Genomic DNA, 23,745 nt, shown 5'->3' with positions numbered 1-23,745 from the left:
GGCAAGCCGGCGGGGATCCCGGGGTTGAGCGTTGCGGGAGGGGCGGGGAGCCTACGGGCGCTCGCTCTGCGCGCGCGGCCTCTATTGTTTCCTGCTGCCCCTGCGTGAGGGATGACTCGCGCACCTTCGCGCCAACACCGGCCAATCGGAGTGCGTCGAGCGGCGAAGTGGGCGGGGAAGTCGCATTCGTAACCTATCCAGACGCGTAGAGTCTCTTGCCGCGGGGCCGAGGCGCGCGCTCCGCCCCTGCCCCCACACGGACCCCAGCTGACTTCCTTCGCTTGCGCGCGCGCGGGTTGGTGAGAGTGAGCCGCCCGAGGTCACGTGAACGGTTTAGGCCGCAAGCTCCGGGGGGGCAGCCATTTTCTTGAAGAGCGTTCAGCTAGCTACCCCTTGAAAGTAGGGCTTTGAATGAGAAATCTAGGATGTTTTCGGGTCTAGTTGGCCACGCTAGGGGTAAACTGGCAAGAAAGGTCTTTATTACACCTCGAGGTATCTTAATTCAAGTGTTGTCCTATTCCTAGATCCTCCAATATATTTGTTCCCTTACTTCTTAGGACTATTGATGAAGCACGTCCAGAAAATGGGTCCTTGGACTTTTAAAGAGCTCCAAACGGCGAGACCTAGAACGGAAGTCGTAAGGGATTAAGGTTTAGGGGATTAAGTCCTCGAGGACGGCGTCCTAGCCCTTTAAGGGTGTCAGTCTAGGGGCGGAGTCTTGGGCGGATGTTGTAAGTCCGGGCTGAAGTCCGGCTGATGAAGGGCGGAAGTTGAGCTTGGGTCCAAACCCGCAATCATGGCGCAGGAAGGGGAAGATGTAAGAGATTACAATTTGACTGAGGAGCAGAAGGCGATCAAGGCCAAGTATCCTCCAGTCAGTCGGAAGTACGAGTGTGAGTAGGTGGCTCACTTCTCTCCTTGCGGGAGGGCTCTGGCTCCCTCTTCCACTTTGCGCCTTAGGGTGGTTCAGGCATTACCCCGTTTCGCCCTGTGTGAATGCTCTTCTGAACTAATCCCGGGAAAGCTGAAACGCTGAAGAATAAAAACGCCTGGTCTGAGAGTCGGGAAACCTGGGCTCCCACATATATAATATCTTGAACTCTCCTTGTATATGCCTAGTCACATTTATCTTATGGGAATTTTTGTTGTTTAGTTGCTAAGTCCTGTCAGATTCTGCTACCTCAAGGACTGCTGCTGTCCAGAGCTCCCTTCCCCCTTCCCCCCATCTCCTGGAATTTGTTCAAATTTATGTCCATTCAGTCGGTGATGCTATGGAACAATCTAATCCTTTGCCCCCACCCCCCGATTTCCTTTTGCCTTCAATTTTCCCATCATCAGTGAAAGTCGCTAAGTCGTGTCGGACTGTTTGTAACCCCATGGATTATACAGTCCATGAAGTTCTCCTGGCCAGAATACTGGAGTGGGTAGCCTTTCACTTCTCCAGGAAATCTTCAGAACCCAAGGATGGAACCCAGGTCTCCCTCAATGCAGCTTTACCAGCTGAACCAGCAGGAAGCATCAGGGTGGTTTCCAGTGAGTTGGCTGTTTGCACCAAGTGGCCAAAGTATTGGAACTTCAGCTTCAACTATAGTCCTTCCAATGAATATTCAGGGTTAATGTCGTTTAGAATTGACTGGTTTGATCTCCTTGCAGGCCAAGGGACTCCCAAGACCTTCTCCAGCACCACAATTCAAAAGCATCAATTCTCCTGCGCTCAGCCTTTATGGTCCAGCGCTCACATCCGTCCGTGTGTGTCCATAGTCGCTCAGTCTTGTCGACCCTTTGCAACCCCATGGACTGTAGTACACCACGTTCCTCTGTCCATGGAGATTCTCCAGGCAAGAGTTCTGGAGTGGGTTGCCATGCCCTCCTCCAGGGGATCTTCCCATCCCAGATCGAACCCAGGTCTCCCACATTGCAGGCAGGTTCTGAGCCACCAGGGAAGCCCCACAACCATAAAAGACTGCTGGAAAAACTATAGCTTTGTCTACACAGACCTTTGAGGGAGTTTTACTGGTGTGTTCATTGTGAAAATAGCTGTGTTTTCAAGTGTTTCATGTAACCACCCCCATCCCCACCTATCTTCAACAATCCTGTAGATAGAATGTGGCTAGGGTGGAGGACTCAGAAAGTTATAAGTAGAGGACTACTAATGTCTTACTTGTATCCTGTGTTAGTAAAAGGACCTGGTTTTGCCATTTGTAGCTTAGTGACTTTAGGCAAATCACATAACCTCTTTTTGCATTCTGTTCCTTCCTGTGAGGGCAAAATGAGATAATAATAAATATAAAAATATAGTGCAGACTCTAAAGTTAGTCTATATAAATGTTAAATTGTTAGCCCTAAAGGTGGATGTGGTTTGGAGAGCACAAATTTGGCTCTTATTTCCCCTCTGAAGTTCTTTAATTTCACATTGTTCTCTGTATGCTGCTGTTTAGTTGCTAAGTCCTGTCTAACTCTTTGTGACCCCATGGACTATAGCCCACCAGGCTTCTTTGTCCATGGGTTTCCCAAGGAAAAATACTGGAGTGGGTTGATATTTCCTTCTCCAGGGGATCTTCCCAGCCCAGGTCTGGGAAAACCGGCTCCTGCTTGGCAGGCAGATTCTCTTATCACTGAGCCACCTGGGAAGGTCCTCTGTGTAGAGTACAACTATTTATCATAGCATACTAGGCTCTGTACTTTCTAGATCCTGTGTGTCTCCGTAGCTCATTTTTCTGTTCAATCAATTCAGTTACTCACTCAGTTCCAACTCTGCGGCCTCATGGACTGCCCCACACCAGGTTTCCTTGTCCATCACCAACTCCCAGAACTTGCTCAAACTCGTCAATCGAGTTGGTAATGCCATCCAACCATCTCATCCTCTGTCCCCTTCTCCTCCTGCCTTCAATCTTTCCTAGCATCAGGGTCTTTTCAAATGACTCAATTCTTCACATCAGGTAGTCGAGTTTCAGCTTCAGCATCAGCCCTTCCAATGAACATTTAGGACTGATTTCCTTTAGGATGGACTGGTTGGATCTCCTTGCAGTCCAAGGGACTCTCAAGAGTCTTCTCCAACACCACACTTCAAAAGCATCAATTCTTCGGTGCTCAGCTTTCTTTATAGTCCAACTCTCACATCCATACATGACTACTAGAAAAACCATAGCCTTGACTAGACGGACCTTTGTTGGCAAAGTAACGTCTCTGCTTTTTAATATGCTGTCTAGGTTGGTCATAGCTTTTCTTCCAAGGAGCAAGTGTCTTTTAATTTCATGGCTGCAGTCACCATCTGCAGTAATTTTGGAGCCCAAGAAAATAAAGTCTGTCGTTTCCATTGTTTCCCCATCTAGTTGCCATGAAGAGATGGGATAGGGTGCTGTGATCTTTGTTTTTTGAATGTTAAGTTTTAAGCCAACTTTTTCACTCTTTCACTTTTATCAAGAGGCTCTTTAGTTCCTCTTCTCTTTCTGCCATAGGGTGGTGTCTGTCTGAGGTTTTTGATATTTCTCCCAGCAATCTTGATTCCAGCTTGTGCTTCATCCAGACTGGCATTTCTCATGATGTACTCTGCATATAAGTTAAATAAGCAGTGTGACAGCGTATAGCCTTGAAGTACTCCTCCCCCAATTTTGAACCAGTCTGTTGTTCCATGTCTGATTCTAATCATTGTTTCTTGACCTGCATACAGATTTTTCAGGAGGCTGGTAAGGTGGTCTGGTATTCCCATCATTTTTCTCTTAGTTTTTTAAGAATTACCTATGATTCAGAATTCAAAAAGTATGACAGGTATGCGGTGAAAAGTCAGCTCTGATCCCAGGCCCCTTAGTCTTGCTTTCTAGATCAGCCAGTCATAACATTTTTATATGTGTACATGCAAAGATGTACTTTAATTTACTCAATTTCTAGTTGGTGGACATTTACATTTGTGCCATCTATGGGGTCGCACAGAGTCGGACACAACTGAAGTGACTTAGCAGCAGCAGCAGCTATTAGAAATAATGCAGCAGTGAATATAGCCGTACATCCATTGTTTGGCACATGTGCAAGTGTATCTGTAGAATAAATTTCCAAAAGTTACATTACTTTGGTAAAGGGTATCTGCATTCTATCAGTATTTTTAAAAATTGGAGTATAGTTGATGTACTGTGGATGCTTTGCTCAGTTGCTGAATCATGTCTGACTCTGTAACACCATGGGATGTAGCCCACTAGGCTCCTCTGTCCATGGGATTCTCCAGGCAAGAATACTGGAGTGGGTTACCATTTCCTCCTCCACGTGACCTTCCTGACCCAGGGATCAAACCCACATCTCTTGGGTCTCCTGCACTGGCAGATGGGTTCTTTACCAGTGTGCCAGGTGGAAAGCCCCTAGGTGATTCACAGTGTTGGTTACTTTCTGCTGCACAGTCAAGTGATTCAGTTATATATACACTCTTTTTGATACCTGCATTTTAAACTTCAGTAATTATTGCAAACTCACTGTCTGTTGAAGTTTCACCAATTTATACTCTCACTAGCATTGTATGAGTATGTCTCTTTCCTCACACCCTGTGATATCATTCACTATAGTTTACTTTTGTTTGTTTGAGAGTTTTATATAAATGGAATCACATAGTACACATTCTTTTATATCTGGTGTCTTCACTGAGTATCACTGATAAATGTTAGACATTAAAGTGGTGAGTGGACTTTATTCAGTAATTATGGACAGCAGGGGAAAGAGCTGAGATCCCTTTGGATTTGTGCAGAGGAGATTGGACTTTTTAAAAGAAGAATGAGAGATGGGGGAGAGCAGGGGTTTCAGTAGAGACTAGAAATGAAAAATTACAAAAGCTTGGTCAGTGTAAATGTCATTGGAGTAGCAGTGTTTGCTAGCTGGCAGTTACCAAGTTAGAATTCTCTCCCACGGAGCCTGGGAGTTCTTCCTGATGATTACATTTCGGAGGAATGGGAAAGATACTTCTGAGTTGTAAGAGATAAATATTCACAGTCGTAAGCCCTTTTTAGTGAATGCTCTGAGAAAGGGAGGTCAAGGACCTATTGTCCAGGGTTGTCTCGGGACAAACGATAAATTCTCCTACAGTGTATAGCTTTCTCAGGCAGGCATTGTAACGGTGGGGCCACGATGATCCTAGGTACACAGGCTTAAGCTGCTAGAAGCCACACTAAAGCTGATCAGGTCTCTTAGTGCAGGGGTTTGGATGGAGATATGTGTGTGAGAGTTCTGCAGTTTTCACTTGATGTTTTTGAGACTCTTGTTAATGCACATATCACTAGTTCATGCTGCTTTATTGCTGAGCAGTGTGGCATAGTAATCCTCAGTTTATTTATTCATTCTCTTCATGAACGTTGGGTTTTTAATTTGGGGGAATAAAGTTGCTGTGAACATTCTGCTATGTCCTTTTGTGGCCACATGCTTTCATTTCTCTAGCATTAAAATGTGTTGCTTTCCTTTAACTTGTTTGTCATCTCTGCTGGTCATTGAGCCCATTAGTGTCTAAAATGTACTGAGGCCTCAGTAGTATTTTGACTAAATCAGAGGTGAGCTTAAACCCTGAGTGTTACCAGAAGAAGATGTGTTATGATGTAAAGGGCACTAAACTGGGAGTCAGAAAATCTCAATTCTAGTCCCAACTCTAATCAGCAGTATGGTCCTGAACAAGTTATACAATCTCTCAGGATTTCAGGTTTCTTCTTTAATTGAAGGATTTCTGTTAAATGGTCTCTGAGGTTTCATTCTAGCTTGAATATTCTATGATCCTAAGTAGGAAGAATTGATGGAAGTCAGGGTTAAGAGTGAAGAATAGACTCTGAAATATTAAAATAACAGATTCAGTGAGACTATCCGGAAAAAGCTTGTAATACATATTGTGGAGTTTACTTTTCAAAACTATTTTACTGACCAAGGATATCATGAGGATTCCTTCAAATGCAAGAAAGTAACAAATATAAAACTTGACTCTTGTTAAAAATAAAAGCCTGTTTTGTCTGGGATTTGGCTAGCTGTTCATGAAAAGGTGAGACTGGGAAATCTGGAATTTTATATCTTTGATGATGTAGTTTCTAGAATTTTGGTCATTTATGAACAGAGGAGCCTGGCAGGCTACAGTTTATGGGGTTGCAAAGAGTCAGACTAAAATCATGGCATCCGGTCCCATCATTTCATGGCAAATAGATGGGGAAACAATGGCTGACTTTATTTTTCTGGGCTCCAAAATCACTGCAGATGGTGATTGCAGCCGTGAAATTAAAAGACACTTGCTCCTTGGAAGGAAAGTTATGATCAACCTAGACAGCATATTAAAAAGCAGAGACATTACTTTGCCAACAAAGGTCTGTCTAGTCAAGGCTATGGTTTTTCCAGTAGTCATATATGGATGTGAGAGTTGGACTATGAAGAAAGCTGAGTGCTGAAGAATTGATGCTTTTGAACTGTGGTGTTGGAGAAGACTCTTGAGAGTCCCTTGGACTGCAAGGAGATCCAACCAGTCCATCCTAAAGGAGATCAGTCCTGGGTGTTCATTGGAAGGACTGATGCTGAAGCTGAAACTTGAATACTTTGGCCACCTGATGTGAAGAGTTGACTCATTTGAAAAGATCCTGATGCTGAGAAAGATTGACGGCAGGAGGAGAAGGGGATGACAGAGGATGAGATGATTGGATGGTATCACCGACTCAATGGACACAGGTTCGAGTACACTCCAGGAGTTGGTGATGGACAGGGAGGCCTGGCATGCTGCGGTTCATGGGGTCGCAAAGAATTGGACACGACTGAAATGAACTGAAAGAGTCAGACATGACTGAGCACTAACACACACACAAGTAGATATTAGGAAAGATATTGATTTGTTTTGTTGGGGAATGTAACTAATAACAGGAAATGGCATTTGTTTATTGAGAAACTATGAGGTATTAGTGAAGTAGGAAATGGCAACCCACTCCAGTATTCTTGCCTGGAAAATTCCATGGACAGAGGAGCCTGGTGGGCTACAGTCCATGGAATTGCAGAGTCTAACATGACTGGGCACTTTTTAGATCACCTAGAAGACTGCAGGGCATGTGGGATCTTAGTTCCTCAACCAGAGATTGAACCTGTGTGTGGAGGCCTAGTAACTACTGGACTGCCAGGGAATTCTCATCATTCATTTAAATATAAATCTTGGCTTTAAAAGAAATAACCCTTTATCATCAATATGCTAATGTTATATAACTATTCTATTACTTATATTAGTTCATTTAATATTAATTGAATAATAACTAAAGGCTTAGAAATTTTTAAAAATAAACCTTAACAATGACAACTTTTGTGTAAATGATTAGTGGAAGGTGGATGGTCAACCTACATTTTCTTGTTCTTCAAGAATGATATTTTTAATAATAATCTAGAGTCATTTTCTTGTGATTTGCAAGTCAAGTCTAGTTACTTATTATTGTTTTTTCCTCTCTCCCTCAGATTTGGATCATACAGCCGATGTCCAGTGAGTAGAGCTGGAGTTTATGCCTTTGAAATCGTGTGCCTAACACAGGAAAACTGATCTTTTAATCTTGCAGTCCCTAGTTTTAATTTTTCTCCTCTGTTTTGGTTTCTTTAGAACATGAAAATGGTGGTTCAAAAGCACCTGGTTTCAGTGTCATTAAATTGATTGAGGCCTTTGCTTTTGCATTTACAGTGTTGATTTTACTTTGCTGTCGAGTTTTCTGTCTTGCAGTGAATCATATTACACAAGGCACGAATGCATTTCTTTAGGTTACATGCTTGGGGAGACACTCTGGAGGAAGCTTTTGAACAATGTGCAATGGCTATGTTTGGTTACATGACAGATACTGGGACTGTGGAGCCCCTGCAAACAATAGAAGTAGAAACCCAAGGTAATCAATTTGTTCACAAGGAAGAAATTGTTATACAAGGATTCAGATGCTATATAATTTCAGTATACACTTACAGGAGGTACAAAAAGTTGATTGTGAGCTTGTTCTTTCAAGGAGCCTAAGAAATTTATTGCACTGTAAAATTCCAACAAGTTTTCAGAGATGAGAATTATTAAACACTGTTCTTTATGGTTCTTTCTGACCCTGGGTAGGCGATGACTTACAATCTCTTCTGTTTCACTTTCTGGATGAGTGGCTTTATAAATTCAGTGCTGATGAATTCTTCATACCCCGGGTAAGCAAGTTTTTCTTTTTTACTGAACAAATGCATTTTGAGTCCATATTTTAGAGTAAAACTAGTGGTTTAAAACAGAACATTCTATTTAAAATAGAATATATGATGTAAAATGAAACAATTCAGATATGTAAGATGATGTCATGCAGAAATTATGGTGACCATAGGCTCTTCTTGGTTAACCTGAGTTTGCCTATGTATGTGCGTCTTGTATTTAGATCTCATACACTGGTCACTCACTGTATCTTGAGTCAGAAGAATGCACATACTCTCTTCTCTGTCGGCATGTTTTATGTCTCTCAAGTTTGAGCTTTTTAAATGTTCGTCCATAAGTTCCTCTTGTCCCATTTGATATTTAGCAGGTCTGCTGTGTCATTATTGTTATTTAGTTGTTCAGTGGTGTCTGACTTTTTTCTCGAAAAAGTAACCTGCCAGCTCTTCTGTCCATGGGATTTCCCAGGCAAGAATACTGGAGTGTGTTGCCATTTCCTTTTTCAGGGGATCTTCCTGACCCAGGGATCAAACCTGTCTCCTGCATTGCAGGCTAATCTTTACCCCTGAGCCATTGGTGCTTTTAGGGAATTCCCTGGCAGTCCACTAGTTAGGACTCTGTACTCTCACTGCTGATGGCCCTGAGATCCTGCAAGCTGTGCGGTACAGCCAGAAGAAGAATAAAATAGTGCTTTTGGTTTCCTTAACGTGGAAAGGGAAAAGCCTAACAGAGGTTACTTTTTGCCATCAGCCTCTAGAAGGGAACACCTCTCCAGCCTTATTGTTTCTAACACACCTGGCCTTCCTTGCTCCATAATTCCTCCATTCACTCCCTTACCAGCTCCACTACATACATTCTTCTAACTGGGTCATTTGTCCTACAGAGTTCAAGAGCCTATAATATTATATAAAAATAGGCGGAGCGTTTTATCACCTCTAAATACATAAAGCTGAAAAAAACCCCAGAATGATTGAAATCCTAGGTCATCCTCCACTACGTATCTTACAGAAAAATTCTCATGACTTATACTTTAAATTGTACATTTTCAATAATACCTCCCTTGAATGGGTAAGAAAAAGCCTTGTTTTCTTAAAATACATCGTTTGTTATTAACATTTTAATTTTCTTTGCTTCAAAGAAGTTACATGCTATTATCTTGGAAAAGTGATAACCTTGACATGTTTTAATAGATGGTCTATTATGAACGTCTATTAAAATTAAAAACACTTTTTCTTCTTTAGGAAGTCAAAGTACTTAATATCGACCAGAGAAATTTCAAAATACGGTCAATTGGGTAAGTTTTGAAAACCTTTTAAGTCACAGGTCATGTAAAATGTTAAGTTGCAGTCTTCAGTGTACTCAGTGAGCAGGAAGACAAACAGAAACATTAAATCAGGAGACCAGTTGCATCCCTATAGGGCTTTGCAGGTTAAGCTTGGTGAGCCACCTAGGAGCAAGGGTTCACCTCAGCTTTGGAGGACCAGAAACTTGTCAGAACACAGGTGATTTGGATTGGTAAACAATTCCCAATTTGTGATTTTTAACACACAAAAATATATCACTGATGGATGGCGCAGATATGTGCGTACAACCTAGCTTGGTGATGAGAAATGCTGATGTAGCCTTTCTTATAGATCCTCACACCTAGACTCCATTCAAACCAGTTCCTTCCATTAACAAGTTATACTTTTCCTTCCTGAGTTTGCAAACTCTTGATTAGGGCACTTTGATTGGATTTCGTGTTTTCCAAGTTTCTTCAGTCATCTAATGATGTCTTTTAGGTTACTTTTATATAAAACTTAGCTTTTCCATTTTATGTTGAATTTTTTACATCTCTTTTGTAAAGTGAGATCTTTTATTATCTCCTACTCCCCCCCCCCTTTTTTTTTTAATGAGTAAGAAAACAGAGTTGTCCAAGGGTAATTAGCTGATAAATAGTTGAACAGAGTTTTAAAACTGTGCTCTTTCTGGTACTGCTACTGCTTTTACTACTGTGAACTTCAGCTACTTCAGTGTTGAAGGGAGAGAGGATACTCATCTCAAGTTCTAGGAGCGTGAGTAGCCTTCTAGGGCCTACCAGGTACATACCATGGCCATTTTTTGAGAAGTCATAAAATACAAACTTAAGTTCAGATCGTATTATGAAATCTTGTATTTTGCCTTTATGGTGCTCAGACCTGCTTTTTACAATGGAAGATATTATTTAATCAGTTCTATAGCCCTGAGTACAGTGAAAATTTTGAACATGCTCCTCTATTATGAACCAGTATTCATTAAACAATGTTATTGAGAATCTACCTATGTACACTGTACTATGACATCAACCTTGTTGAAAGGGATATCGTACAAGTTCAGTAGCTATATCTGCTGACCATCAAACTGAAATTTATAGCTCCTTTCTCCCTCATCCCTTTGTGCTTTCTAGTATCTTACGTGTGTGTGCTCAGTTGTGCCCGATTCTTTGTGATCCCATGGTCCGCAGCCTGCCAGGCTCCTCTGTCCATGGAATTTTCCATGTAAAATTACTGGGATGGGTTGCCACTTTGTCCTCCAGGGATCTTCCTGACCCAGGGATCGAATCCACATCTCCTGCATCACCTGCATCAGCAGCCGGTTTCTTTAACACTGAGCCACCCGGGAAGTCTGTATCTTAACCACATTTATAAGGCTTATCTTAAAACGTATAAAGAGAGAATAAATGTTGAATCCTGGAAATCTTAATCACGTTTTACTCCTTCTTCTCAAGGTGGGGAGAAGAATTCTCATTGTCTAAGCACCCTCAGGTATGTTTTAAAATCCAGCCATTTAAAAATATTTTATTTGACCTTTACCATAAAAAAGTCAGTGTATGTTACAGTTAACTTACTAGTTCTCATAAGTCAGTATAAACTCCTAAATTTTTCCCAGACTAATATGACCTGTCTGGACATGTTATGTTAAAACCCTGCAATTTCTGATTTGGAAGATTAGGAGTCTGCCTCGGGCTATAGGGTCAGGTTTGTTACAGAGTGTTTTGGGGCTGAAGAGTCCCTTTCCCTTTTTGAGCTTTCATGTCTTTCCCTGTAATGAAGATGTTGGATTGGATGTTCTCTAAACATCCAATGTTTTGGATACTAGAAAGCCTGAGAAAAAGGAGTTCTCTTTTGTGCTTCTCTAGATTCAGTATTTGCCAGTGTATTTGGCTTCACTGTGTACTAGTCAAATCTCTTTGAATCGGGGTAGGCTGTTTTTTTCCTGTTTTCTGCTTTGTGGACTGATAACAATAGAAGAGCAACTACTTTACTCATATATAGCACTAAACAGCCATGGACAACACCTAAATGAATGAATGTGAATGTGTTCCAGTAAAGTATTTTTTCACTCCCCTCCCCCGACTACCATTTAGAAATGTAAAAGCTGTTCTTACAATTGGGGCTTACATTTATGTATGGAGCTATACAAAAACAGGTGGGAGGCCAATTTGACCTTTAATTTGTAGTTTGCTGACCCCTGTGTTTAGTCCAAGAAGACTTAAATTTGTTGGGGTTGACTGAGAAATCATTTAGTAGCTTCCAGCAGCTGCAGTAGCATTTCTTCAATGTAATAAAATGAAGCTTCGTGAGAGAGCCTCGGGGCAGAGAAACTTAAGAAGAATAGAAACCAGTAGAGGTGGAGCATGTGGATTGAAAACAAGTTATTTTTATAATATAAATTACAGTAGCATTTTCTTTTGAACATATTATGTTTGAGATGCCTGCTGCTGCTGCTGCTGCAAGTCGCTTCAGTCGTGTCCGACTCTGTGTGACCCCATATACGGCAGCCCACCAGGCTCCCCCGTCCCTGGGATTCTCCAGGCAAGAACACTGGAGTGGGTTGCCATTTCCTTCTCCAATGCATGAGAGTGAAAAGTGAAAGTGAAGTCGCTCAGTCGTGTCCGACTCCCAGCGACCCCATGGACTGCAGCCTACCAGGCTCCTCCATCCATGGGATTTTCCAGGCAAGAGTACTGGAGTGGGGTGCCATTGCCTTCTCCAAGATGCCTATTAGATATCTAAATAGAGATATTGGATAACAGTAGGCATTTGTCTGTAGGATGGCTGCTATTCAGAGAAGGGAATAGGCTGAGTTCCCAGGGCCCAGGCTAGACAGTACAGAAGAGGAAGCCCTAAGAAGGAGCCCTGACCCAAACAATAAAAAAGCTTTGTGTTCTTAGAGTCAACCCATTTGGTAAACGTAAAGGCTGGTGCCCAGAGGGGTGAGACAGCCTCTGGTCCAGGTGCAAACAAGCCAGGACTATCGTGTGCTCCATCTCCTGAGTCTAGGCCAGTGCTTTCTCCTGTGCACATTTGTCTCTCATTTGTATTGGTTCAGTGGGTAATACTATACTCGTTTGATAACTGATTGTTTCATATGAGTTTTTCAGAATAACATTAAAAGTTTGACTTTCTGCCAATTGTTACTAGAGTTAATGGTTCTGATTTCAGTGTCTTTTTTTTTCTTTAACCCCAACTTTAGGGAACTGAAGTCAAAGCAATAACGTACTCAGCAATGCAAGTCTATAATGAAGAGAAGCCAGAAGTTTTTGTGATCATTGACATTTAAGATACCAAAAAAAAAAAAGAGATTCCTATGAAGAACTGTTTTTTTCTCTTCCTTTTGACAAGATACCATGATATAAACTCTACATGGAGAATTTATATATGGAGTTTTGCAGAACAGAAATTTTTGACTTAAAGTGTGACTTTCAGAAATGGAAAATCAAGGTACAGCCTTGGTCTTTGTTACCCAAACAGTCAAATTTTAAATAAGTCTCTAAGTGGCAAGCATGGCTCCTCCTTCGTTGATTCCCCTTTGTAGCAGCAGGTGCTTTACACCTTTCCAACGGAATGCAAGTCCTCCAGCCTGGTCCCAAGAACGATCATTGACATAAGAGCAGCCCGAGAGACTCTGAAGCCCCTATACTCTTACTGACTGCACCTTGGAGAAAACGTAATTTGAGAAATCCTACAGCCAGTATTTTGCTTTTCTTCCAAAGTGGTTAACACATATATTTTCTATATGTACATTAAAAGAGGTTGTGTTTTGGATTGCTATGGGACAGAGCCCAATCCTGTACTCCAGTTGGTTTTCTTAGATGAAATAATTATATTTGAACAATTGGAAGGCTTTTCTAGAAACAGTCCTGATTTACTTTCACTTTTTTTTTTTTAGCACTGATATACTGACACTTTTTCCCGTAAGATAAAACCTGATTCATATACAAATGGGCCTTTCTTTCTAACATACAATTTTATATTAAAGCCAGTATATTTATACAGTTAGAGAAAAGAATTTTTTAAAGTTTCTTTGGTTTTTAAAAATTCCCTAAGCTCTTCATTTCTAAGAAGACAAGAGGCCAGGAAAACAACTTTTAAATGATCTGAACTTTTTGAAGTAGATAACTTTGAAAAAATCAAACTGCTTTCATTTGACTTGCAGTATTATTCCATTCTCTGTTCATGGATTGAGGTATTCTTCCTTGCAAAGTTGCTATTTATTCACATGTTAGTGAGAAAAGATTACCACTGGGTGGTGTCAAATATCATTACAGTGTGCTGAACTTGATCTAAAAGAAGATGGTCTGTGAGCTTTCTAAGTGTTCTGTCTGAGCACCACCTTGTTTTTCTCCGGGGATTTAGCACAAAGACAAGGGCGAGAGCCTATGGTGTGGATAGTTAGCTTTTCAAGGATCACTGAGGTAGCACTCCTTCACCTTTCTTAGTCTCAGGCACATTTTGTATGTTTATTGATTGATTGGCGTCACCAAGCGGCTTTCAGGATCTTAGTTCATTCTAGCTCAAGTCACTTTTCCACACTGCCTCCCTAACTACTCAAGGTTCAGGGGTCTTTGAACTTAAGCCTCTCTACTTAGCTTTAAAGCTTTAGGCTTCCCAGTTGGCTCAGTGGTTAAAAAAAAAAAAAAAAAGTTGCCTGCCACTGCAGGTGAAGCAGGAAATTTGGGTTTGATCCCTGGAGAAGGAAATGGCAACCCACTCCAATATTCTTGCCTGGGAAATCCCAGAGGAGTCTGGCGGGCTACAGTCAATGAGGTCACAAAAGAGTCGGACACGACTTAGCGACTAAACAACAGCAACGAAAGATTTGCAGGCTTATTCAGTTTCACTTGTTTGATGTTCACTAGTCTAGATGACACATATACACGTTACGACTCAGTGGTCAGTGGACTGAGTCTCTTAGAGCGCCGTCACTTTTAGCAGAGACCGCAGATGAGCTGCTTGAGCACGTCCATAAGAACGCTAGAACTGCAGGTCACAAGCTTCGATTCCTAGCCTTTGCTCTCCTGCTTGACCGTGAGCCCATGTCCTCATCTATGTATGAAAGGTGTGCATTAGTGATTCCTCCGTTTCTTTCCAGTTTTAAATGTCTGTGATCTAGTAATATATTTTAAACAACTGAGCTGAGGAAGAGAAGATACCTGGAACGGCTGGAACAGTTGTTTGCCTGAAAGGTCCAAATCACGCCATCTAGGTCTGCTACTAGTCAGACAGCCATTGTCATGGTACAGTGGTGTGTAACGTGGCAGCAGCAACTTGAGGAAAGCAACGGTAGTGATGTCATGACTTTTTCTCACTGATGCCTTGGCTAAGTGGTTGCACGTGCCTACAACCACTCCTGTCAGTTCTCTTTCCATCTTGCTGTTACCATGTGGGCTCTGGCAAAGGATGTTCAAGAAGAAGAAGTGGGAAAATAGTTTATACCCTCCTGGAAGTTGGGGAAGTGCCCCTTGGAGACTAGAATTCTGCCCCTTTCTGCAGTCTGAGCTTCAGAAGGTTTGGGAAATTCCAGACAGACTGAGAATTGAGTTTCATCTAAAAAATCAGGAAGTTGGAAAAGATACTCTCTGAAAGCTCCTTCCAGAATAAACTTATTCAGCACTTAGTGACTGTAGTAATTGATCAGTTATTAATATTTCCCATATAATACACTCTGTGTTTTGTTACCTGTGAAATGAACAAATACTTAATGTTGAATTCTGGACATGCAAGGAAGTCCTCTTAGGACTTTCTGTTGGCCCTCTTAGGGCCAACATATTTATTTTGTCATAAATACATATCCAGTTCTCCTCTGTACAAACATTTTTCCAGATGCTTTTAGTATGTTACCCATTTGTCCTTTCAACAATTCTATGTGTAGTACAGTTGCCCTACACTTGACAAATAAGGAGATTAGTGACACCTAAACCCCCTGGCTAGTAGAGGCAGACTGGGGACTTCAGACACTATGCACTGTCATTATACAATATCCTTTAATATATAACAAATCACATTCATGTTCTACGCTTGTGATCCAGGTGATAGCCCTGTGAGGTTAGTACAATAACTTTTACTTCTCACATTTTACATATAAGGAAACATTTCACACTTGGGCAGTGCTTGTAAGGTAGAACTTAAAAATAGATGATAGATCATGGCTGTCTCATTTTCTTTGACACATACTCTAAAAGTTCAAAAACCAATGTTATTTAGTAAAAATATTTTGACAGAAATCTAATATCAGAACAAGTCAGTAGAAAATAGTGGATTTATATATTTTTTTCACACTGCCAAATAAATACACCGCTGTGTGTTCTATCTCTGGCTTGGGAAGATCCCCTGGAGAAGGGCATGGCAACCCATTCCAGTATTCTTGTCTGGAGAGTCCCATGGACAGAGGAGCCTGGTGGGGTTACAGTCCGTGGGGTCGCAGAGTTGGACACAAATGAAGTGACTTAGCACGCATGTGTGTTTTTTAAACTACCTCCAGATATAAGCTTTAACATTAGAGTCACGAGTTCACATCCTAACCCTGTCACTTGCTAGCTGTATGACTTTGGGAAATTTCTCGAACCTCTCCGAGGCTCAGTTTAACTCTGAAATGGAGATAGTAACCACTCATGGGCCAGGTGCCCTCAGCTTTGCTACCATAGTGAAGAATCCTGTTTTGTGGACTTCGCTGGTAGTCCAGTGGTTAAGAATCCACCTACCAGTGAAGGGGACACAGGTTCAGTCTCTGGTCTGGGAAGATTTCACATGCCGTGGGCCAGCTATGCCCATGAGCCACAACTACTGAAGCCTGACCACTCTAGAGCCTGTGCTCCACAAGAGAAGCCACCGCAATGAGAAGCCCACGAACGGCAACTAGAGAGTAGCCCCCCTTACCACAACCAGAGAAAATTCTGCTCAGCAGCGAAGACCCAGTACAGCCAGAAATAAATATTTTTTAAAAAGAATCTTATTCTGTAAAAGAAGAGAAGGGGAGTCATTTTGGAATTATACTTGGAGCTCTGGAATTTAAACACTGCTGTGGTAACATTTTTATTTTGAGGATTTTGGGAGTGCAGTGGTTAACAGCACAGACTGGAGCCAAATCACAGGGGTGGAAGTGCTGTTTCCTCCGGTCACTGTCTAACTTGGGGCATGTTGGTGAACCTCTGTGTGCTTTAATTTCCAAACTGTAACTGGTGAAGGGTTGTTGAGAGAATTAAATGAATGTATACACATAAAGAAGAACTGACTTTTTTGAAGAGACCCTGATGCTGGGAAAGATTGAAGGCGGGAGGAGAAGGGGACGACAGAGGATGAGATGGTTGGATGGCATCACCGACTCAATGGACATGAGTTTGAGTCAACCCCGGGAGTTGGTGATGGACAGGGAGGCCTGGCGTGCTGTGGTTCATGGGGTCGCAAAGAGTCGGACACCACTGAGCGACTGAACTGAACTGAACTGATACATATAAAGCTCAAGACAGTGTCTGACACAGTAATGCTAAGTGAGGGCTAGTACTATTACTGGGACAAGCTTAAATGCCAACAGCCCCCTTACTTTTTCACCTTAATTTTTTTGGAAGTCCAGAACAGAAAAAAACAAACAAACAGTGCTTGGTTAGGGGGTGTGACCAGCCTAAGGACAACTCTGGCAGCCAGTGCCATTCCAGAGTCTGTTAATTCAGAAGGGAAAACAAAGCCACTCCCTTCTGTCTTTCCTTCTGCCTTCTCTCTTCCGCTTTTTAGTTTTCTTTCTTCCATATCTGAGTTGAGCTGTTTTCAAAAGCTGTGCCTGTCCCTTTAAGCCAAGCTAGGTGCCTTCTACAGGACTCCCTTCCATTGATTGTCCCTTCCCAATTTCCTTGCAGGTTCCAGTATTAACCCTTCAAGGGCTGTGTCACAATGAGAAGAAAGATGAATCGATTACATGGTATCTTCCTTTTCTTTTTTATGGATGTTCCCAAGGGCCTGCCCAGTGTTCTCAGAACCAGTGCAGCCTATCCACCAAAGTTCATACCACACAACTCATCAGTTCCTACCTTTGAATTCTTGTCCAGATTCTTTTTCTCTTTGTTTTTATACACTTTTAAGATATTCACATACCATACAATTCATCCATTAAACCCAATTCAGTGGCTTTTAGTATAGTCACAGTTGTGCAGCCATCACCATGATCAACTTTAGCACATTTTCCCCTAAAAAGAAAGTTGCTACCTTTTAAGCAGTAACCCCCCCAGATCAGCCCTCCCAGTCCTAGGCAATCACCAAGTAATCTACTTTCTGTTCTGCAAATCCGTCTAACCTGTTGCCCAGATTCTTACCTACCAATCTTGTCCTTTTTTTTTTTTTAAAAATATAATTGGAAATTCACCTCTTAGAAGCTATTTGGACTCATCCCACCTGTTTGATCACCACTCTCTGAGTCCTCTTATTTCCAGTGAAATACTGAAAGTGAAAGTGGCTCAGTCGTGTCCGACTCTTTGCGACCTCATGGGCTATGAGTTCATGGAATTCTCCAGGCCAGAATACTGGAGTGAGTAGCCTTTCTCTTCTCCAGGACATCTTCCCAACCCAGTTGTCCCACATTGGTGGGAGATTCTTTACAAACTAATCCACAAGGGAAGCCTAAGAATACTGGAGTGGGTGGTCTATCCCTTCCCCAACAGATCTTCCCAACCCAGGAATCAAACCGGGGTCTCCTGCATTGCGGGTGGATTCTTCACCAACTGAGCTACCAGGGAAGCCCAGTGAAATCTTCAGACATCTTAAACTATGAATACAAACTTCATAAAGTTCCTTAAGTCAGTTAATATATGTAGTAGTCAACTCCCTTTTCATGTTGCAAGCATCTTAAGGAGCAAGAGAACTGGCTTCTGTTTTTTTGTACCTTCCGGCTTTTAATGGTCTGTTTTAGTGATGCAATGGCACCCCACTCCAGTACTCTTGCCTGGAAAATCCCATGGACGGAGGAGCCTGGTAGGCTGCAGTCCATGGGGTCGCAAAGAGTCGGACACGACTGAGCGACTTCACTTTCACTTTTCACTTTCATGCATTGGAGAAGAAAATGGCAACCCACTCCACTGTTCTTGCCTGGAGAATCCCAGGGACGGGGGAGCTTGGTGGGCTGCCGTCTATGGGGTTGCACAGAGTCGGACACAACTGAAGTGACTTAGCAGTTAGTGATGCTTCCAGTTCTTCCTGATTCCAAAGCCGTTGGTGATATGCTTCTTAGGGAGAGATCTTTAGTGTGTTTTTATATCCAAATTCCAAGTTCTTGTTTCTATCAGCAGTACCTTTATCCCCCCACAGCTTACATTGGCATTTACTTGAACTCCTCTTAGATTTCTATCCCCTGTGCTCAGCTATTTGCTGGTTTTCCTTAGTTATAGGTCATTTCTCTTGTCCTTCCCTTGTATTTCCTAATTGGATGTTCTTTCCACTATTTAAAGTGTAGTTTCAAAGTCATCTTTTTTTTTCTTTCAAATATAAGTAGTGTTGCATGTTGGCGTTAAAGACCATTTTTGTTATCTATGTTTGTTTTTGAGTAAAAACAAAATTTAAAAATGTGATACTCTTCCTGCCTAAATTCTTTGTCTGAATTCCACCTAGGAATCTGAGAGCTTGGAAGAGACAGCAGATGGCAGATACTGAGACATTGGTTGAATAAATGGATGTACCTCTGGCACTTGGCACTTTCTACCACACACCATCATTGACCATATATATATATATGTCTCTCTGGAATGTAAAGTTACTCCAGGACTTTCCCTTGCATGAGACAGGGGTTCCCAAAGTCATTATAAATGCCTCATTTCCCAATATGTGGATATTTGTATCTATGGCTTCCCAGGTAGCTCAGTGGTAAAGAATCCACCTGCAAATGCAGGAGAAGCCGGTTTGTTCCCCGGGTCAGGAAGATCTCCTGGAGAAAGAAATGGCAACCCACTCCAGTATTCTTGCCTGGAAAATTCCATGGACAGAGGAGCCTGGTGGGCTACAGTCCATGGGGTGGCAAAGGGTCAGACACGACTGAGTGACCGAGTAAACACACACAGTTACCTAAAGGTAGGACTCAAGGCCTCTGCTTCCAGTTTCCTTCTTGAAACATCCTAACTTTATAAACTTGGCCAAGACTTTTCAGCACTCTAGGCCTCAGTTTCTTCATCTACCATATTAACCTACCTCACCTGGCCGTCAGGCTAAAACATTTGTTGCTCAGTGTTTCTCTTTAAGAGTTATGATCCCACCTCTCCCAGCGGGGAGGCCAAGCACGCAGTCCCCTACCGGCGAGAGGAGGGTGGAGGGGTGGGGGTGGGGTGGGGTGGGGCGCGCGAGGGGCAGGGGAGCCCAAGGCACTGATGGGCTGTGATCCACAGACCCCATTAAGGGAACGGAAAGTGGGGGGTAAAGCACACTAGCTCCCCCTGGCGGTATTGGGCCAAAACGACAGAAACGACGTTTTGTTAAGCTTAAACACAACTGAATGATCTCTGTTGATTTCCAAGGGAAACCATTCAATATCACAGTAATCCAAGTCAGTAATCCCCAGCCAGTAATGCTGAAGAAGCTCAGGTTGAACGGTACTATGAAGACCTACAGACCTTCTAGAACTACCACTCAAAAAGATGTCCTTTTCATTATAGGAGACTGGAATGTAAAAGTAGAAAGTCAAGAGATACCTGGATTAACAGGCAAATTAGCCTTGGAGTACAAAATGAAGCAGGGCAAAGACTAACAGAGTTTTGCCAAGAGAATGCACTGGTCATAGCAAATACCCTCTTTTAACAACACAAGAGATGACTCTACACATGGACATCACCAGAAGGTCAATACCAAAATCAGATTGATTATATTCTATATGGCTCTATATGGTCAGCAAAAACAAGACTGGGAGCTGACTGTGGCTCAGATCATGAACTCTTTATTGCCAAATTCAGACTTAAATGGAAGTAGGGAAAACCACCAGACCATTCAGGTATGACCTAAATCAAATCCCTTACGATTATACAGTAGAAATGACAAATAGATTCAAGGGATTAGATCTGATAGACAGAGTGCCTGAAGAACTATGGGAGGAGGTTCATGACATTGTACAGGAGGCAGTGATCAAGACCATCCCCAAGAAAAAGAAACATAACAAGGCAAAATGGTTGTCTGAAGAGGCCTTACAGATAGCTGAGAAAAGAAGAGTGCAAAAGGCAAAGGAGAAAAAGAAAGATATACCCATCTGAATGCAGAGTTCCAAAGAATAGCAAGGAGACGTAAGAAAGCCTTCCCCAGTGATCAGTGCAAAGAAATAGAGGAAAACAATAGAATGGGAAAGACTAGAGATTGCTTCAAGAAAATTAGAGATACCAAGGAAACATTTCATGCAAGTTCAGTTCAGTTCAGTTACTCGGTAGTGTCCGATTCTTTGGGACCCCCACGGACTGCAGCACGCCAGGTCTCCCTGTCCATCACCAACTCCTGGAGCCCACCCAAACCCATGTCCATCGAGTCGGTGATGCCTCCAACCATCTCATCCTCTGTTGTACCCTTCTCCTCCTGCCCTCAATCTTTCTGAGCATCAGGGTCTTTTCAAATAAGTCAGCTCTTCGCATCAGGTGGCCAAAGTATTGGAGTTTCAGCTTCAACATCAGTCCTTCCAATGAATATGCAGGACTGATGTCCTTTAGGATAGACTGGTTGCATCTCCTTGCAGTCCAAGGGACTCTCAAGAGTCTTCTCCAACACCACAGTTCAAAAGCATCAATTCTTTGGCACTCAGCTTTCTTTATGGTCCAACTCTCACATCCATACATGACTACTGGAAAAACCATAGCTTTGACAAGATGGACCTTTGTCAGCAAAGTAATGTCTCTCCTTTTTAATATGCTGTCTAGATTGATCATAGCTTTTCTTCCAAGAAACAAGCGTCTTTTAATTTCATGGCTGCAGTCACCATCTGCAGTGATTTTGGAGCCCCCCAAAATAAAGTCTGTCACTGTTTCCATTGTTTCCCCATCTATTTGCCATGAAGTGATGGGATGGATGCTATGATCCTAGTTTTCTGAATATTGAGTTTTAAGCCAACTTTTTCATTTTCCTCTTTAACTTTCACCAAGAGGCTCTTTAGTTTTTCTTCGCTTTCTGCCATAAGGGTGGTATCATCTGCATATCTGAGGTTATTGATATTTCTCCCGGAAATCTTGATTCCAGCTTGTGCTTCATCCAGCCCAGCATTTCTCATGATGTACACTGCATATAACTTAAATAAACAGGGTGACAATATATAGCCTTGACGTACTCCTTTTCCTATTTGGGACCAGTCCGTTGTTCCATGTCCAGTTCTAACTGTTGCTTCCTGACCTGCATACAGGTTTCTCAGGAGGCAGGTCAGGTGGTCTGGTATTCCCATCTCTTGAAGAATTTTCCACAGTTTGTTGTGATCCACACAGTCAAAGGCTTTGGTGTAGTCAATGAAGTACAAGTAGATGTTTTTCTGGAACACTCTCACTTTTCCCATAATCCAGTGGATGTTGGCAATTTGATCTCTGGTTCCTCTGTCTTTTCTAAATCCAGTTTGAACATCTGGAAGTTCACAGTTCACATACTGTTGAAGCTGTGCCCAAAGATGGGCACAATAAAGGACAAAAATGGTATGGATCTAACAGAAGCAGAAGATATTAAGAGGTGACAAGAATACACAGAAGAACTGTACAAAAAAGATTTTCATGACCTAGATAACCATGATGGTGTGATCACTCACCAAGAGCCAGATATCCTGGAATGCGAAGTCAAATTGGCCTTAAGAAGCATCACTACAAGCAAAGCTAGTGGAAGTGATGGAATTCCAATTGAGCTATTTCAAATCCTAAAAGATGATGCTGTGAAAGTGCTGCACTCAATATGTCAGCAAATTTGGAAAACTCAGCAGTGGCCATAGGACTGGAAAAGGTCAGTTTTCATTTCAATCCCAAAGAAAGGCAATGCCAAAGAATGTTCAAACTATTGCACAATTGACTCATCTCACATGCTAGCAAAGTAATGTTCAAAATTCTCCAAGCCAGGCTTCAACAGTATGTGAACTGTGAACTACCAGATGTTCAAGCTGGATTTAGAAAAGGCAGAGGAATCAGAGATCAAATTGCCAGCATCTGTTGGGTCATCAAAACAGTGAGAGAATTCCAAAAAAATATCTACTTCCGCTTCACTGACTACGCCAAAGCCGTTGACTGTGTAGATCACAACAAACTGTGGAAAATTCTTCTAGAGATGGGAATACCAGACCACCTGACCTGCCTCCTGAGAAATCTTTATGCAGGTCAAGAAGCAACAGTTAGAACTGGACATGGAACAACAGAATGGTTCCAAATCAGGAAAGGAGTATATCAAGGCTGCATGTTGTCAACCTGCTTATTTAACTTCTATGCAGAGTACATCATGAGAAACGCTGGGCTGGATGAAGCACAAGCTGGAATCAAGATTTCCGGGAGAAATATCAATAACCTCAAATATGCAGATAACACCACCCTTATGGTAGAGAGCAAAGAAGAACTAAAGAGCCTCTTAATCAAAGTGAGAGGAGAGTGAAAAAATTGGCTTAAAACTCAACATTCAGAAAACTAGGATCATGGCATCCATCCCATCACTTCATGGCAAATAGATGGGGAAACAATGGAAACAGTGACAGACTTTATTTTTGGGGGCTCCAAAATCATTGCAGATGGTGACTGCAGCCATGAAATTAAAAGATGCTTGCTCCTTGGAAGAAAAGCTATGATCAACCTAGACAGCATATTAAAAAGCAGAGACATTACTTTGCCGACAAAGGTCCATCTTGTCAAAGCTATGGTTTTTCCAGTAGTCATGTATGGATGTGAGAGTTGGACCATAAAGAAAGCTGAGCGCCAAAGAATTGATGCTTTTGAATTGTGGTGTTGGTGACTCTTTTTTTCTTTTTTTGGTGTTGGAGACTCTTGAGAGTCCCTTGGACTGCAAGGAGATCCAAGCAGTTTATCCTAAATGAAATCAGTCCTGCATATTCATTGGAAAGACTGATGCTGAAGCTGAAACTCCAATACTTTGGTCACCTGATGGGAAGAACTGACTCACTAGAAGAGACTCTGATGCTGGGAAAGATTGAAGGGAGGAGGAGAAGGGGACAACGGAGGATGAGATGGTTGGATGATGTCACTGACTCTATGGTCCTGAGTTTAAGTAAACTCTGGGAGTTGGTGATGGACAGGGAGGCCTGGTGTGCTGCAGTCCATGGGGTCGCAAAGAGTAGAACACGACAGAATGACTGAACTGAACTGAACTATGCCAACCCACTGTGCGGGCTAG

The 23,745-nt window shown here is 42.2% G+C and overlaps 1 protein-coding gene across 2 annotated transcripts; it reads left to right on the top strand.

Annotated features, from left to right (window-relative positions):
* The first annotated feature begins 336 nt into the window (after positions 1-336).
* On the top strand, positions 337-13,444 carry ZBTB8OS (zinc finger and BTB domain containing 8 opposite strand). Of its 2 annotated transcripts, none has more exons than XM_010836919.1 (7): positions 337-492; positions 7,435-7,459; positions 7,729-7,850; positions 8,063-8,145; positions 9,379-9,431; positions 10,884-10,920; positions 12,632-13,444. In XM_010836919.1, the coding sequence occupies exons 1-7, from the start codon at positions 426-428 to the stop codon at positions 12,716-12,718; spliced, it is 474 nt and encodes a 157-aa protein (XP_010835221.1). In that variant the 5' UTR covers positions 337-425; the 3' UTR covers positions 12,719-13,444. The 2 variants fall into 2 exon arrangements, with proteins under 2 accessions (XP_010835221.1, XP_010835220.1); XM_010836918.1 differs by having other exon boundaries at positions 345-893.
* Positions 13,445-23,745: the final 10,301 nt, after the last annotated feature.

Source organism: Bison bison, unplaced genomic scaffold (assembly GCF_000754665.1).
Source record: "Bison bison bison isolate TAMUID 2011002044 unplaced genomic scaffold, Bison_UMD1.0 scf7180017864068, whole genome shotgun sequence".
In the NCBI taxonomy this organism is placed as follows: domain Eukaryota; kingdom Metazoa; phylum Chordata; class Mammalia; order Artiodactyla; family Bovidae; genus Bison; species Bison bison.
This window is presented reverse-complemented; position numbering and strand designations above follow the sequence as displayed.

What these genes read in the sequence shown, in the direction of transcription:
- ZBTB8OS (XM_010836918.1), top strand. Translation starts at nt 797, where the DNA reads ATGGCGCAGGAAGGGGAAGATGTAAGAGATTACAATTTGACTGAGGAG. An exon ending in GATCATACAGCCGATGTCCA is followed by an intron (nt 7,460 to 7,728) that starts GTGAGTAGAGCT and finishes GCATTTCTTTAG; the next exon opens with GTTACATGCTTGGGGAGACA. An exon ending in AATAGAAGTAGAAACCCAAG is followed by an intron (nt 7,851 to 8,062) that starts GTAATCAATTTG and finishes GACCCTGGGTAG; the next exon opens with GCGATGACTTACAATCTCTT.